The sequence below is a fragment of the Motacilla alba genome, chromosome 14, assembly GCF_015832195.1.
Source record: "Motacilla alba alba isolate MOTALB_02 chromosome 14, Motacilla_alba_V1.0_pri, whole genome shotgun sequence".
Taxonomy (NCBI): Eukaryota; Metazoa; Chordata; class Aves; order Passeriformes; family Motacillidae; genus Motacilla; species Motacilla alba.
This window is the reverse complement of record NC_052029.1, coordinates 9,519,945-9,533,616: the sequence shown is the minus strand read 5'-3', so window position 1 is coordinate 9,533,616 and position 13,672 is coordinate 9,519,945. Positions and strand designations below refer to the sequence as shown.

The following is a 13,672-nucleotide window of genomic DNA, read 5'->3' as shown; positions in this document are numbered from 1 at the left end:
GAGACATTTAAGACTTTAAACTCACTTGATAGATTTAATCCACTCTTCCTTTTCTTCTGGGGTGGGAGCAGATATCCTGTACACTACATGGTTGCCTTCCACCACTCGACCGTCGGCTTCAGTTTTACACGCTTTGATTACCTGACCTTTATGACTGGGGTTGTAGAGCTCAAAGCAGTTCTGGAGGGTAGAAATGAAGTCATAAATTTAAAAGAACAAAACAAAACTGACAAATAAATTCATTTAACAGTACAATTACATTCCATATGGTTTACTCATCTTCATTTAAAAAAATAAATATGAAACTGTCTTACTGGTTTTCTAGGGTCTTCGACTTCTCTTATGCTAAGATTTTCTAATGGAATAATTCCTCTAGGTTCTTTGTCCTAAAAAATTAGGAAAATATCACATTATTAGCTACTTATAAATCTTGTTTACAAAGAAAATTCACCATGATATATACTCACTGTTGTGTATTCAAAGTAATACAGGCAATTATCAGTCAGAATAAACCATCTCCGTTTCCATGTTTTCACTCTTCCCCCTACAAACAAAAGGTATTCCAGAATTAAACATGTGCTGCTGTCAGGGCTTCAACAACGGGCAAGGAAATAAAATTAAGTTCTGCTTATTTTTCAAAGTATGGTTTAATTGCTTAATGGTAAATGGATCAGGCACAGATGAGTGAGGTTAAAGGAACAGTTACTGCAACTTGTCCTGAGGCAGCATCAGCTATGGAGGTGCCATCAGCCACGAGAGCCATGGGCAAGAGAGAGTGGCCAGACCTGCTCCCTCTGTCCAGGCCCTCACACGTGTTCACTGCACAAAAACACCAGCTCTGCACAGAGCTGGACACTGCCCTTGCTGCTGGGTGTGAGCGAGGCCAGCCCTGGGCCGGTCTGACACCCACACCAGCACTGGCTGCAGAACCAGCAACTGCATCCCTGAAACAGGAGAAACCCCCTCAACAGCTTGTCCTGGGCAAGGAGAGGGTCCCATCAATAAAATTAAAGGGCATTTTATCACCTTCCTGTCACTCCACTCATGAGCAGAGATGTGGCTAAGAACCTGTCTTTACCTTCAGATTTAAACTCAAGTGCCTAAGGTGCTCAGAAACATTAACAGAACAAATACAATGTTGTCATCAATGAGGAGCAAAACCTGTGCCAAAACATACCATAAGTATATGGTATATAATGTGTCATCTTTCAGTATTTTAAAAACATCTTCTCTTCGTGGGTTAATGTATAATTGAGTACATTTGACAGAAGAAATAGCTACTGCTCCAAAAATGCCAATTTTTCCTTCATTAACAGTTTAGACAACAGCAACCACAGAGTTCCTCTTCCCTACACCTGCTAATGTCACCCTGTAGGGAACAGCTCCTGTTTAGAAACAACAGTATTGTTCTGGCCCTCTCAGTTGTTTTTCTGCCAATGGCTGCTTCAGAACACTCTTGGCTTCCCACATTACATTATTTTAAAATTCATTTCCAAGAAGGACAATTGTAGATAGAGCATGCATATGTTATTAAAGGTTTAGATCCACCATAGTTATCTGACTTCAGGATTATGTCACCACCTGTGCATCATCCATTCAGCAGTGATTTAATTTCATTAAGCCAACATTTCAAAAGAGTTGATCTTGCTACTGAACACCTGTGCATAAAAGAGCACCACTGATACACACAAGATACCCAGTTTAATCCAAGTCATATAATCAAATTTAAGATATAAGCATAATTTTAATCTTTTTGTTCTGCTTAAGATAGCCAGGTTTTCGTTTAGTACAGAAATCTAACTCAAATTAAAAGACAATTCTAGGGATATCATGACATTTCTTGATACCAATCTACTGCATATTTGCACTGCAGACCAAGTATGTTGCATGTTGTACCTTCCTTTTGCTGCGTTTCACAACCTCCACAATAACCCAGTACTAACACACTGCAACATTCAATGTACTCAATAAACCTGATGTTTCCACCAGATGCACTCATATCTTAAGAAAAATTTAATCTGCAAGCAGGTGTGGTGAAATAAGTGAAGGCAAAAAAGTGCAAGATGCAGAAGCCGTGACACAATGAATGGCTGAGTGAACTGAGACAGTGAGGGAAGAACTGGTGGCATTTTAGTACAACCACTGTGACAGATCCTCGAACAAACACTGCAGACATGTTCAAACCGGCACGTAAGCCACTAGAGAATTCCCCATCACCTTGACCGAGAGCTGGCTCAAGTATCAGGAAGTGTTTGGGGAGGGAAGGATGAACTCAAGCTTGACTCACTGCCAGCCCCATGGAAGTCACGGGGACTGCCCGGGCACTCCCTGCCCGCTCCACAACGTGACTCGCTCTCACACAGCCCAGCACCCTGCCGGGGCTGTAACTCACCTTCTGCTCTCCAAGGTTAGCAGATCAACATCACTTAACATTTTTATGACCCTAAAACACCCTGTTTTTCAGGCTAACAGGTTACATCAGCTATCAGAGGTCATGGCTTGCCCAGTTCTAGCAGGAAAATAATTCAGGAGGAGAGAGAATGAATCCAACAGGGAAAGAGGTTACTATCACAGAGCAGACTGAAGTGAACAAAGGCATTTCTCATTAACTGTGATATCATGTCAAAACACAATAAAAAAATCAGTAATAACCATGTATTTAAAAGAAGACCTGTTTATAATGTAAGAAAGAAACAAGAGACCTAAAACATACACTCCCAGAACAATATGAATTGCCAAGCAGCAAACAGCAGTTGAGTTTGCTGAACGTTTTCCTGACAACATCCACTCTCTCAGGAAAAGCCAGATTTCTCAAACCTGAAACCTTCTGTAATCATGCTGCTTTTGAGGAAGCTTTGAGTTTTGAGGAAGCTTTTGTCATGAAACATCACCCAGTTCCAGGGAAGCCACAGAGAAGATTAAGTATTTCCATCAACATCGCTCTTACTGCTCCCTTCTCCCTAAAACAGCCAGTAGCTCACCGGGTTACAGCACTCATGGGAGTCATAGAAATAGACCTTAAGTCCCTGCTCCACCAAGCTATCAGTTACTCTTCCAAAGAGAGAAGAAAAAAAAAAAAAAGTGAAACAGAAAAAAAAAAAAGAAAGCAGTTAGGCAGGATTTTTTGGTGGGATAAGGAACTACTCTCACATAGAGGTCTCTGTATCCCCATCCCATTACTGAGTTTCAGCTGTCAACAGCACAGAAACTCTAATATAAAGCTCAAAATCTAATCTGTACTAATCAAATCTGCAGGGGTCACCACATCACACGTGTTTAATATGCCTTTACAATGGGCTGCAGCTCAAGCAGGTGGCTGATAAGACACTGTGGCTGTAAACTGCACATGACATTAATAGGTAAAAACACGTGATAACAAAACATTCTTGTCCTTGGCTGAGATTGCTGTAGGCTCACAAAACAACAACAGAGGGTTTAGTGCCATACTTCATCTTCTATTCCAGCTCCAAGCCTTTTAAAGATTAAGACTGGAAGGAATTAAGTTAGCAGAAGAGGATCAAGAAAACCAGAGTATGAATCCACAAACATTTACAGAAACGGAGAGATAAGTGACATACTTCTGAAAGATCATGCTGATTACAAAAATGCACAGACATCTCAAATGATGAAATATAGAAGTACGGTATCTTCCACAGTAGGTGGAAATGCAAGTAAACTACAAGAAAAGGCTACAAGGCAAAATGTACAGAAACAGGAACAGAAATCCTCTTCACCTTTGTAACTCAACATAGGATTTTATTTTCTTAACTCTGGGCAAAGTAAAAACCAGGCAACAAGGTAAAAGAAACCATCTATAATAAAGTGAAAAATAACTGGCAATGACTTAGGAAACATTAATCTCCAAAGTAAAGAAGGCCTTAAGGCTAAAGGCAGCAAGGTATCTAAAGTTAGAAAGCTCTACTCAAATCTTCAGGTCATTTATATAAAGAGTTTTACAGCTGAGAGATGTACAAACCAAAAATGTATTTTTTTTCTCCCGAGTTCATTTAGATAGCACCAGACAGAACAGACTCAGCAACTACACAGCTGGCTGGATCAAAGTTAGGTTTTCTTTTAAAAAGCATTTTCCCCTGCCCACAACACTGGCCCCAACCTGGAAGAGCCTCAGTCCCCACAAGGGCCAAGCAGGTAGCGGAAGGCACCGCTTTCCTGATCGACCAGCCCTGCTCTCTCAGCCCAGATTAGGGAAGAGAAACAACATCCTCCCAAGGACAGATGTGCTGGAACGAGCACCGCTGGCGGGACAGGCCCGGATGTGAAGCTGCTGGACCTTCTCCAAGCACTCCGTAACCGCCTGACTGGCAGAAAAAATTAACACACTCATGTGTCTGGCTGAAATCATTTCCTCTCCAGTTTGGGGGAATAATGTCAAAGTTTCCCTCTAACTAGAAGAAAGTATTACACAAACCAAGCAACTGGCCAAGCAAAGCTGTTTAAGGCAAGGAAACACCTTCCTGGCAAAACAGGAAGCTGTAACTTGGGCATTAGCAAAGAGAGCACAGGCAACAATTCCAAAATACTTTAGAGTGGATGGCAGAAAATTTCATAGTATCAACACCACTCATCATGCAGAAAAATCTGAAGGCTCACAGTGTGTCACACTACTCGAAGGAGGACTCACTAGCACTCAGCAGCTTTCAGTTTTGAACTTGCTGCATTCATTTTCATTACACCATACTTCAAACGATGCAGAACTGAATGATAATTTAGGCCTACCAAGATAAAGATGTCTATTTAAAGGCACTGGCTAAGTCTAAATAGATAAAACCAGAATTGCTGTCTGGCTGCCAGGTTCGACACTCGGACTTAACGCTGTCACCTCTGAACAATTCAGAGCAGCAAATTCTCCAAAATCCTTCTGTACCCTCCCAGCCTCCTAAAATCCAGGCTAGTCTCTTAGACAGATGAATTTTACAATATATTAAAGTTTCACGATATCTATCTTCTGCCCAGAGAAAAATCAATACAGTAAGGGATGGAATACTAAAAAAAGGGCACAACTACATAAATGGGAAGAGCTGACTATGAGAAACACCAGACACAGAATACTGTCTTGATATACTCAGAGCCTGCAAGTGGACTTGGTCACATTTATAGTTTTATATAAAAACTTTCTATTTCAACTTCTATGTTTTATCACAACTGAGCACTTAAACCCTCATACAGCAGGAGTTTGTCTCCTTAGCATGTCAACAATACAATACACAAGTTTTTAGTATCAGAAGCTTCTAGAACTGAAGGAAACCACACCCATTTCACAAGAAGTGCTTCCCAAGAGAAAGGACTGTAAAAATGCAAAGGATGTGGATTGAGACAGGACTCTGAACATACGGTTTAAGACTCCTAGCAAATCTCCTTCTCTCTCTTGAAGGAGAGAAAAGAAATAAAAGAGAAAAAAATAAAGAAAAGAAAAAAGAAAAAAAAAAGAAAAAAAAGTACTGTCAGGTTTATTTCTGGTCATTGCATCTAAACTAGCAGTGTATTAGTCTGTACCAGTCTGTGTCTGTGGAAAAAATGCAGTCTTTCACAGAAGCACAGCTCCAGGCATTCCCAGGCTGATTCACCAGAGGCTTCTGGACACGTTTCATTTCTTTATTCAAATAACCCTCATACCGTGGGAGTGTTACGTGTAACACCCTTCTGCTTCACACACCCTTTTACTACTGGGTTTTCTGTGCACTATGCCTCATCTGCATCCTACACACTGAAGACTCAGACTGAGTTTTCAGTCCTGACCTGTGGTTTATTGACTTTGCACCAGAGACAGCCTGTGCAGAAGTTCCTGGCAACTCTCACTTACTTTCAGTCATCGCTTCCTCAATTTCTTTGTTCCTCTGTTTTTTATTAGATCTCTTTTCTGGGCAGTTTCTTCCACAGAGGATGCTGTCACTCCTCTACACACACTCACACTTGCCTGCACTCCCGTTATGTGTAAGTGCATGAGGGAGCACTGGCAACAGCAACGGGCACAGCATGGCCTTACACTCCACCTCTTCCCCAAGAAGCACATTCCACCTACACCAGCTCGAAAGGCTTTTCTGTCAACCATCATCTCATGCTACCAAATGGAGAAAAGCTGCAAGGTCATGTTTGAAATTGTGCTAGCTGAGCCAATACGGGTCAAAAAGCAAGAGCTTTGCTTCTTTGTAGTTAGAAAAGGAGCTCCAGAGCATCTGTAGCACAGAGGTCAGAATTCGACACTGGGGAGCATGTGAATGAATTCCAAATGCTTCCTTTTCACATCCATTTCCTTCCAGCACAAGCATGACCACCAAGTTCCAGGTGCAATCAGCACTGTGGCCTATGGCTCTATCCAGGCTCCACATTCACCATCCTCCCCACGTGCACCCCAGCACACATCAATTTCCACACTTCAGGCACCATTCTCCAAGTGCAAAGTTCCTTGCACTTCAACACATTAAAGTGGCCAACAACTGTCTCTAGGGAAGTGTGTGCTGGTGCTTGAATTTAAAAAATTTATTGTCTTGAAAACAACTCTTAAAACAAAGTGTCAGTCTCCTTTATATAGGAAAAAAAATCCCTAAGGCCAAGTGAAAAAGTGAATCCCATCAACTTTACAGGTCTGTAAAAAGAAAGGCATCTTACAGTGCCAGGAGACTGAACTACCTGAGGTGTCTGCAACCCTAAATTTGAAGCTCATTTAAGAGTCTATTAAATAAGCTAAATGTATTAAAAAGGAAAACAAGAAAGAAAAGGAACAGCTTTTACAAATATGTAGTTCAAATGTAATCAATCTTTCAATAATCTATTATCATTGATTAACAAGTAACAAAAACTCTCTGAAACTTGATGACAGAGTAAGACATGTTGTTTACTCTCAGCAGAGATTATTCTTTGTTATGTTCTTCCACGAATGATAAAAGTGTGCTGAAGTCATCCTTATTTTTCTGCTTTGCATGTAAATGCTTTCTTCTTTTGCAGAACACACCTGCATGTGAGTTAGACACTGACATGCCAGTCCCTCAGAGCACCACTGATGACTGTTAGTGACACTGAGTGAAAAAGCAAAATGCTACAACGAATCTGATTAAAAAAAAAAAGAAAAGAAAAAAAGAAAACGCCAGGAGGAAGGAGAAGAAAATAAAAGAATGAGCAACTGAAGAAGAGGGGACTGGAAAGCAATCAGATACGTACCTCCTAATGCAGAATAAGCAGAGACAGCCAGTCACAGAACAGAAAGGTGATAGGTCATAGGCCATAAGGAAAACAAGAAGGCACATTTAAACCACTCATTAAAAAATCATAGCCAAAACCAAACCAAGAGAAACTCACAAATAATATGGAAAAATAAAGACATACAAAAATAACTATTTGAAGAGAAATCCCTTTTTTGTACACAGAAAACTGTGTTGAAACATCACACACAGTTTTCTGAAATGACCTTATGGAGACTCAGTTGTTATTTATCAGTCACAGCATGTGGTAAATACCATGTGGTGTTTCCTTTTTGTCGATGAGTTTTTATTTCTCAGATCTCAGAAATAAAACTCCAAAGTTTGAAACGAGATTGCTAATTTGGGTATGCAAAATAAGAAGTAACAGCCTTCAGACGTAAAGGAGCTGCTTATTTTGGGTCATACATTTTTAAACACAAAGTGAAACCTGTTACCTTCACAAGAAAGCAGGAAGACACGGAGCAGCAAACATGCTAACAATGGACAAACATACAGCAGCAGAACTGCCCTTGTGACTAACCTAATTTCAGCAGCCAACCTTCTCTATCTGGATTAAAAAATGTATGCGTTAGATCATTTCCATCATCCTCTGGAATTTTAAATGGCTCATTCTTAATACTTTCATATAAATTCTAGAAAAATAAAAGAGGAAAAAGACCTCATTAATAAATGTCTTAACAGAAAATGCAACCAGGATATCTTACTGCTTCTCAGACTATCAGTATAAAAAGCACAGGAAATACTGTCCATAAAATTCTGGACCACCCCCTGTCTATCTTTGTTTACTACTTTGCTCAAGTTTGATTTTAAACTACTTCATCTATAAGCAAAGTCTCTCTTCAGTACAAATTTTTTAAGCACTCCCAGCAATGACATTTTTATTTTAACTTCAGCATTTAGTACTTTGAAGGTTTCAAGATCAGTTTCATTCAGTACAAGTTTTGCCAAATTAATCTGGGTTTTCATAAAATGGTGTAGCCCATAACACTGCCTGACAGCAGTTATTTTTACTGATTTCTCAAGGAGTGAGCTCCACAAGATGTGGGAAAAATGAGAGGCAATAAAGAAAAAAATAATTTTTACAATTTTTTCCTGATAGAAATGCTTCTTTTTTCATAAGCAGCCAATTCCACAAGAATTTTGCCATAAGCAAACTACCGAGAGATACACAGAGCGTTTTCTCTGAAACAGCCTGCTCTCAACAAAAGGTTGGATATAGGCAGAACTAGCTCAAAGTAGCTGTGAATAACAAAAAATGCTTCTTTCAGCTACTCAAATCATTACACATGCTAGAAAATATTCTTTTGCCCTCCCTTGACAAATTTGCCTGAGAACTGTTGTACACACTTCTAAGTCTGCTATTAAAAACACAAAGCCAGGCTTTGTCCTACCCAGCCCAACTTACCCTTAGCAATTCCTCTGGAAGGTCTCCACCTTCATTAATTCCACGATTCATGGAGATAAACCTCTCCACTGTGGGTTTATCTCGCACGTTGTGGTTGTGCAGGCTGGTATTCAACATAATGATGGCAAAGGAAAGCACGTAACATGTATCTGAAATCAGATTTGAAAAATGGTTTATCTTCCCATGTGTTGTGTGTACAAACCAGTAAAATTAGTATACAGCTCATCCTGACTGATAAAGAAACAGTCAAAAAATCCTGAACACTGTACATAAAAGTATAAAATCCTTAAGCTGTTGAAGTAAGCCCAAGAAGAAAAAAATGTTACAATTCAAATAAAAAACAAGTATAAGAAAAACTGCATGGGAATAAAAAAAAATTAAACTCTTATGCTTATTGCTATCACACTAAATTAACATTTCACTTGGAACACTTAAGTGTTGGGCAAAATGTTCTCTGCACAGATTTTGCCTAAATCATAGTGGTGGATGCTATAATAAACCTGGTCCATCAGCCTCCTCCTACTCAAAGTACTTCCAAAGCTCTCTCCAAAGAGAAAGAATGGTCTCTTCAAAGTAATATTCTGGCTGCATTTAAAAAGACTGAAATTGACATTGACTCAATTCCTTGGCATACAGGAGTAGCTAGCACTACTGGATAATATCAGAAGATGACAAAGGAAATCTTATCATGCCTCTTGACATGGTTATGATTATAGTAAATGCTCCCAGAATTCAAGCACAAGGTTCTGTGTAAGAAAAAGCAGGATGAAAACCTGCTACAGAGAGGGAAAATGTGCCTGCATCTTTAGCAGTTTGTTATCAGTAGCTGTTTTCCCCTCTAGCTGTTACAGACCTGCTTTACACCAACCTTTTCCCATCCTATCTGTTCCTTAAATTAAGTGATCAAGAGCAATCTATTTGTGTATACAGCCAAACAGAACAGAGTGCCAGGGCATTCTGTGCAGTTCTGTGATGTTTTATAAATGAAAATGCATTCTGACCATAAGCTTGCACCTCCTGGATTAGTCAGTCACATTTTATCATTTTTCAGGTATTTCTCATTTCACACATTGTTTTACCCCTAACTTCCAAGTGGCCATTATCTCTTTGCATCAGATGTAGAACATACCCACACATATATATCAATAAAAATGCTATCTGGATCATACAAGCACTTAAGAACTCCTGTGGTTTCCTGTGACTGACCTGTGGACTGGAAGACTCCTGGGTTACAAAGGCAATAGCGTGAAGCAAAAGCTTCCATCATACGGTCAATTTTTTGAGCCTCTCCTGGGAGTCTGAAGCTCCACAGAAACTGCCTACAGAAGGGAAGAATAGTTGTTAGACTCATTCCAGTATTTATATATCAGGTTTTTATTACAAATAATCCGAAACAAACGGAAAAAGAAAAAAAAAAAAATCAACGTTGTCTATATAGAATGTCCTAGAAATATGTTCTCAATCTCTCGACACACAAGTCAGGAGCTATTATAAAGCAACATGCACAGATGGCTAGCCCAGTAACTCAGCCAGCAACACTGCATGCTATCAGGCAAGATAATATGGCAGTTCATATTCTGAGGCTCTCTCTTTTTTCCAGACTAGTAAACAATTTTCTGTATGCATCCCATTTTTGCCATGAGAATGCTATGGGGGGAAAAAATGAGTTCAACCCTCCCTGGGTTTCCTGGCTACAAAAAGCAATGAACAATCAGCTAGACTTTACTCACAATGTAAAAAGACACATTATACAAAATATTTCTGGTGTAAAGAGAGAGAAACAAGGAATACAGATAGACTTAACATATTTACTTAAATTCATATAAAACCTTCTAAAAATGGTAACAACAACAAGAAAACTCCACTGCTTAGAGAGGTGCTGCCTGTCTACTGCAAGCTCACCCTACAAGAATCAGACCTAGGCCTTAAAAAAACTACTTATGTCATCATTTCAGTAATTTTGTAACAAATGCAGCAGATCTTGCTGCTGTGCTTAGCAGCATAAACTGAAATACAGTTTACTTTTGTAACTTATTACTTCTACATAGAGATACACTGGAATGCATACAGGACAGAAGTCTTCACAAATTTATTTTGGCACACTGTGGCACTAAAACGTTCCAATGAATTTCATCATTTATTCTTTTATCTCTTAGCAAAAGAATTATCTGAATTAAACCAGGATCTAAACCAGCAAAGTTACATGCTCTGCCATGCAAAACAAGTTCTCGCTATTCCCTGTACATTGGATGCCAATATAACAACCATTTATTCCTGTCTTCATTGGTTTTCATTTTAGGACATCATATTCAAGTGTCACAGGCCATCTTTAGCTTGTCAGCTCTATGTACTGTCTTTTACTCACCTCGTGCAAGGTTCCAACCCAGATCACGAATTTTGTAAGCTACCAAAATACAAACATTTAATAGTAGCAGCTGCTAAGGAAGAATAAAGTCAAACCTAACATCAAACTGGGTAAAAGAGACAGGAATACGAAGCTTTCCAGACAAGCTTCAGCAGCCACAGAAAAGGCTTCTTTGGCCCAAGCCTCAGGCAGCTCAAGTTATCATCACCACATCACTCAACCATAGCAAAGCTGTTCTGACTCCACATCACAAGGCACTGCACCAGAAACAAAGATCACACGGACATTTCCATTTATCTGGTGTCAGGAGGGAGTCACTTGCGGCAAAAAAACAGGCAGAACTGTCTAAGTCAACCTAATTTGATCAATCTGTTACAGATTTTCACCAAGATGAGAAGGGATCTCACAAGGTCACTGTATGCAAGCATCCCAGATAAATCAAGGGAACTGTTCATGTAACAAGGGAAGAAAATAAACTAAGATATCACACTTTCTTTCACATGACAAGTGGGAAACTGAGGCAAGCAGAAGGAAATCACTTGTTTCAAAGTTTACCTCTCTGTGATTGAACATAATCAGTGAGAGCACGGGTCATTGGACTTCTCCCCCTCCTGCCCAGAAGGACAAGTTGAGGTGGAGTAAAAGGAGGAAGAAAATTACTTAAGTAAAGAGTTTATTTATTTTTTAACCTATCTCTGTGCTAAGATATAAAACAGGTCTTCAAATGTCCACATATGGCAGGCACGCCGAGGATTAACAGCTGTTTTAGTTGTTTGTATTTGAAAATAACCTGAAATAACCAGGAGTTTTCACCCTCAAGGGCAGCACACACACAAGCCATCAGAAGGGTTAAACAGAGCTGTCTCTGCTCACTTGCACAGTAATTTGTACAGTTGTGCTGAGCTGTAGAGCAGCTTTCTGACGAATAAATCAACACAGTGACTCATATAAACATGCAATTTGATAGAGGAAGCTCAAGTCAAAAAACAGAAAGAATTTACTCACCTTAAGGCTTGTACAAGATTGAGATCAGCGAACTCATGGAGTTCAACAAAAGCCTGAAGAACTTTAATATTAAATTCATCTCTATGAAAGACAAAAATGAAAATAGACAATTACAATTTTGACCTTTAGAGACTCGTTGTCTCGATCTGCTTCCAAAAATAAATAAGGAAATAAACAATCATACTGATCAAATAAAGCCATCAGAAATAATCTACACATTTATTTGAAAGGTATTTTCCTAGTTAACGCTAGTACTTTGCCCATTTTTGCTGGTAGGTTAGCAAAAGCCAGTACATTTGAACTTATTTTAGAACTGCTTGTTTAAATGACCTAAAAATAGCCTTGCCTTCTTTGCTTCCCATTTATTATTACTGTACCTGCCTTGATACAGGAGGATACCTGAGACATTTAATCAGTAAAAAGCCTGTTGCAGAAATTGTCATGAATTCTTAAAACAATGGTTAATGTAAGACTTATTTCTTTAGCCATACAACATACGATTAACAAACCATATTTTTTCCACTCTAAAACCAGAAAATATTGAAGCAGTATCTTAATTTATATACAAAGATAAGAAACAAAAATGCCTGTACTGATCGTATCCAAGAAAAAGAACAGCTTTTGGAAAGAGCTGCTTAGCATGTACTGTACTCTTATTCCATTCCCAAGAATTGGTACAACAAAGTTAACTAAAATCAGAAGAGGTTTTGAATGGGCTTCCTCTCACCCATCTCTTACATTGGTATGCAAATCATGAACCAAATTATGCTTTGTTTGGTACAAGGGTGTTTAAATTCAAAACTAACATTTAAACAAGTAATGAACATAAAACTATGTGGAAGGACAGAACTTGGCCCACACCATCACTGAGCTCCTGTGCCAGAAGAATAAAGGTTTCTAAACCTCAGGGTGTGCTTTAAATACCTCACCAGGACAGAATGCTGCGTATCAGCCTCCACCCGAAAACAGAAAGGTGTGCACCCACCAGGAATGATCTGTTGCTCTGCTGACTAACTGCATAGTCAGACTGACCTGCAACACTCAGGAGTAAATACCTCAAAGCCAACTGTTCATTCATTAGCATGTTCCTACATTGTTCACAGAAAAACACACCAGTTCTCTCAGCAAATCCAAGCAATTCTCATCAAATTTAGCAATGTACAATTCAACTGGGCAACTCCTTTTTGATGAAGTGGCATGAGAGTGTAATAAAGACAGCGCTCCAGAGGGGTTTGTTTTTACTTAAAGCAAATTATTTATTTTGTTTATAGGCATGCAGTACTTGTGCTGGGTACACCTCCAAAGACACAAGACAAATAATAAAATGCTTCAGGAAGCCACTTACAAAAAGAAGTGAAGATTTACCCACATAGAAAGAAACCAAAAGTCTTTTTTTAGGATGCAATTAATCCCTTATTTAATATAATTTCTGCTATATTTTTAAATGTTACCTTATTCCATTTCACCATTCATTTTTTCAGCTTGCTGAGTGCTGTAAGACTATAAAAGTCAGTAATATAGATTCTATCTCTTTATGGCAGAATGTTATATAAATATTTCAGTCTGTTGACTAACCTGGTCTTGTCTTCAGCTATATTTAGCTAGAATACAGAAGTAATTTATGATGGGCCCCTGAGAGGGGATGGCAAAGCAGAAGAGAATGTCCTCAGACATAATTCT

The 13,672-nt window shown here is 39.1% G+C and overlaps 1 protein-coding gene across 3 annotated transcripts in view; it reads right to left on the bottom strand.

The window, feature by feature from the left end:
- The window catches only part of CYTH3 (cytohesin 3), a 49,165-nt gene that overhangs the window by 4,034 nt on the left and 31,459 nt on the right, over positions 1–13,672 (bottom strand). The window contains exons 6-12 of one of the 3 annotated variants that reach the window (XM_038151797.1): positions 11,993–12,073; positions 9,829–9,941; positions 8,623–8,771; positions 7,737–7,849; positions 468–546; positions 315–386; positions 26–180 (exon numbers count right to left, since the gene is read on the bottom strand). In XM_038151797.1, the coding sequence (XP_038007725.1) occupies positions 26–180; positions 315–386; positions 468–546; positions 7,737–7,849; positions 8,623–8,771; positions 9,829–9,941; positions 11,993–12,073 (762 nt within the window). Of the gene's footprint in view, positions 1–21; positions 181–314; positions 387–467; positions 547–7,736; positions 7,850–8,622; positions 8,772–9,828; positions 9,942–11,992; positions 12,074–13,672 lie in introns of those variants that run through there. The other 2 variants (XM_038151795.1, XM_038151798.1) reach the window with 2 other exon arrangements.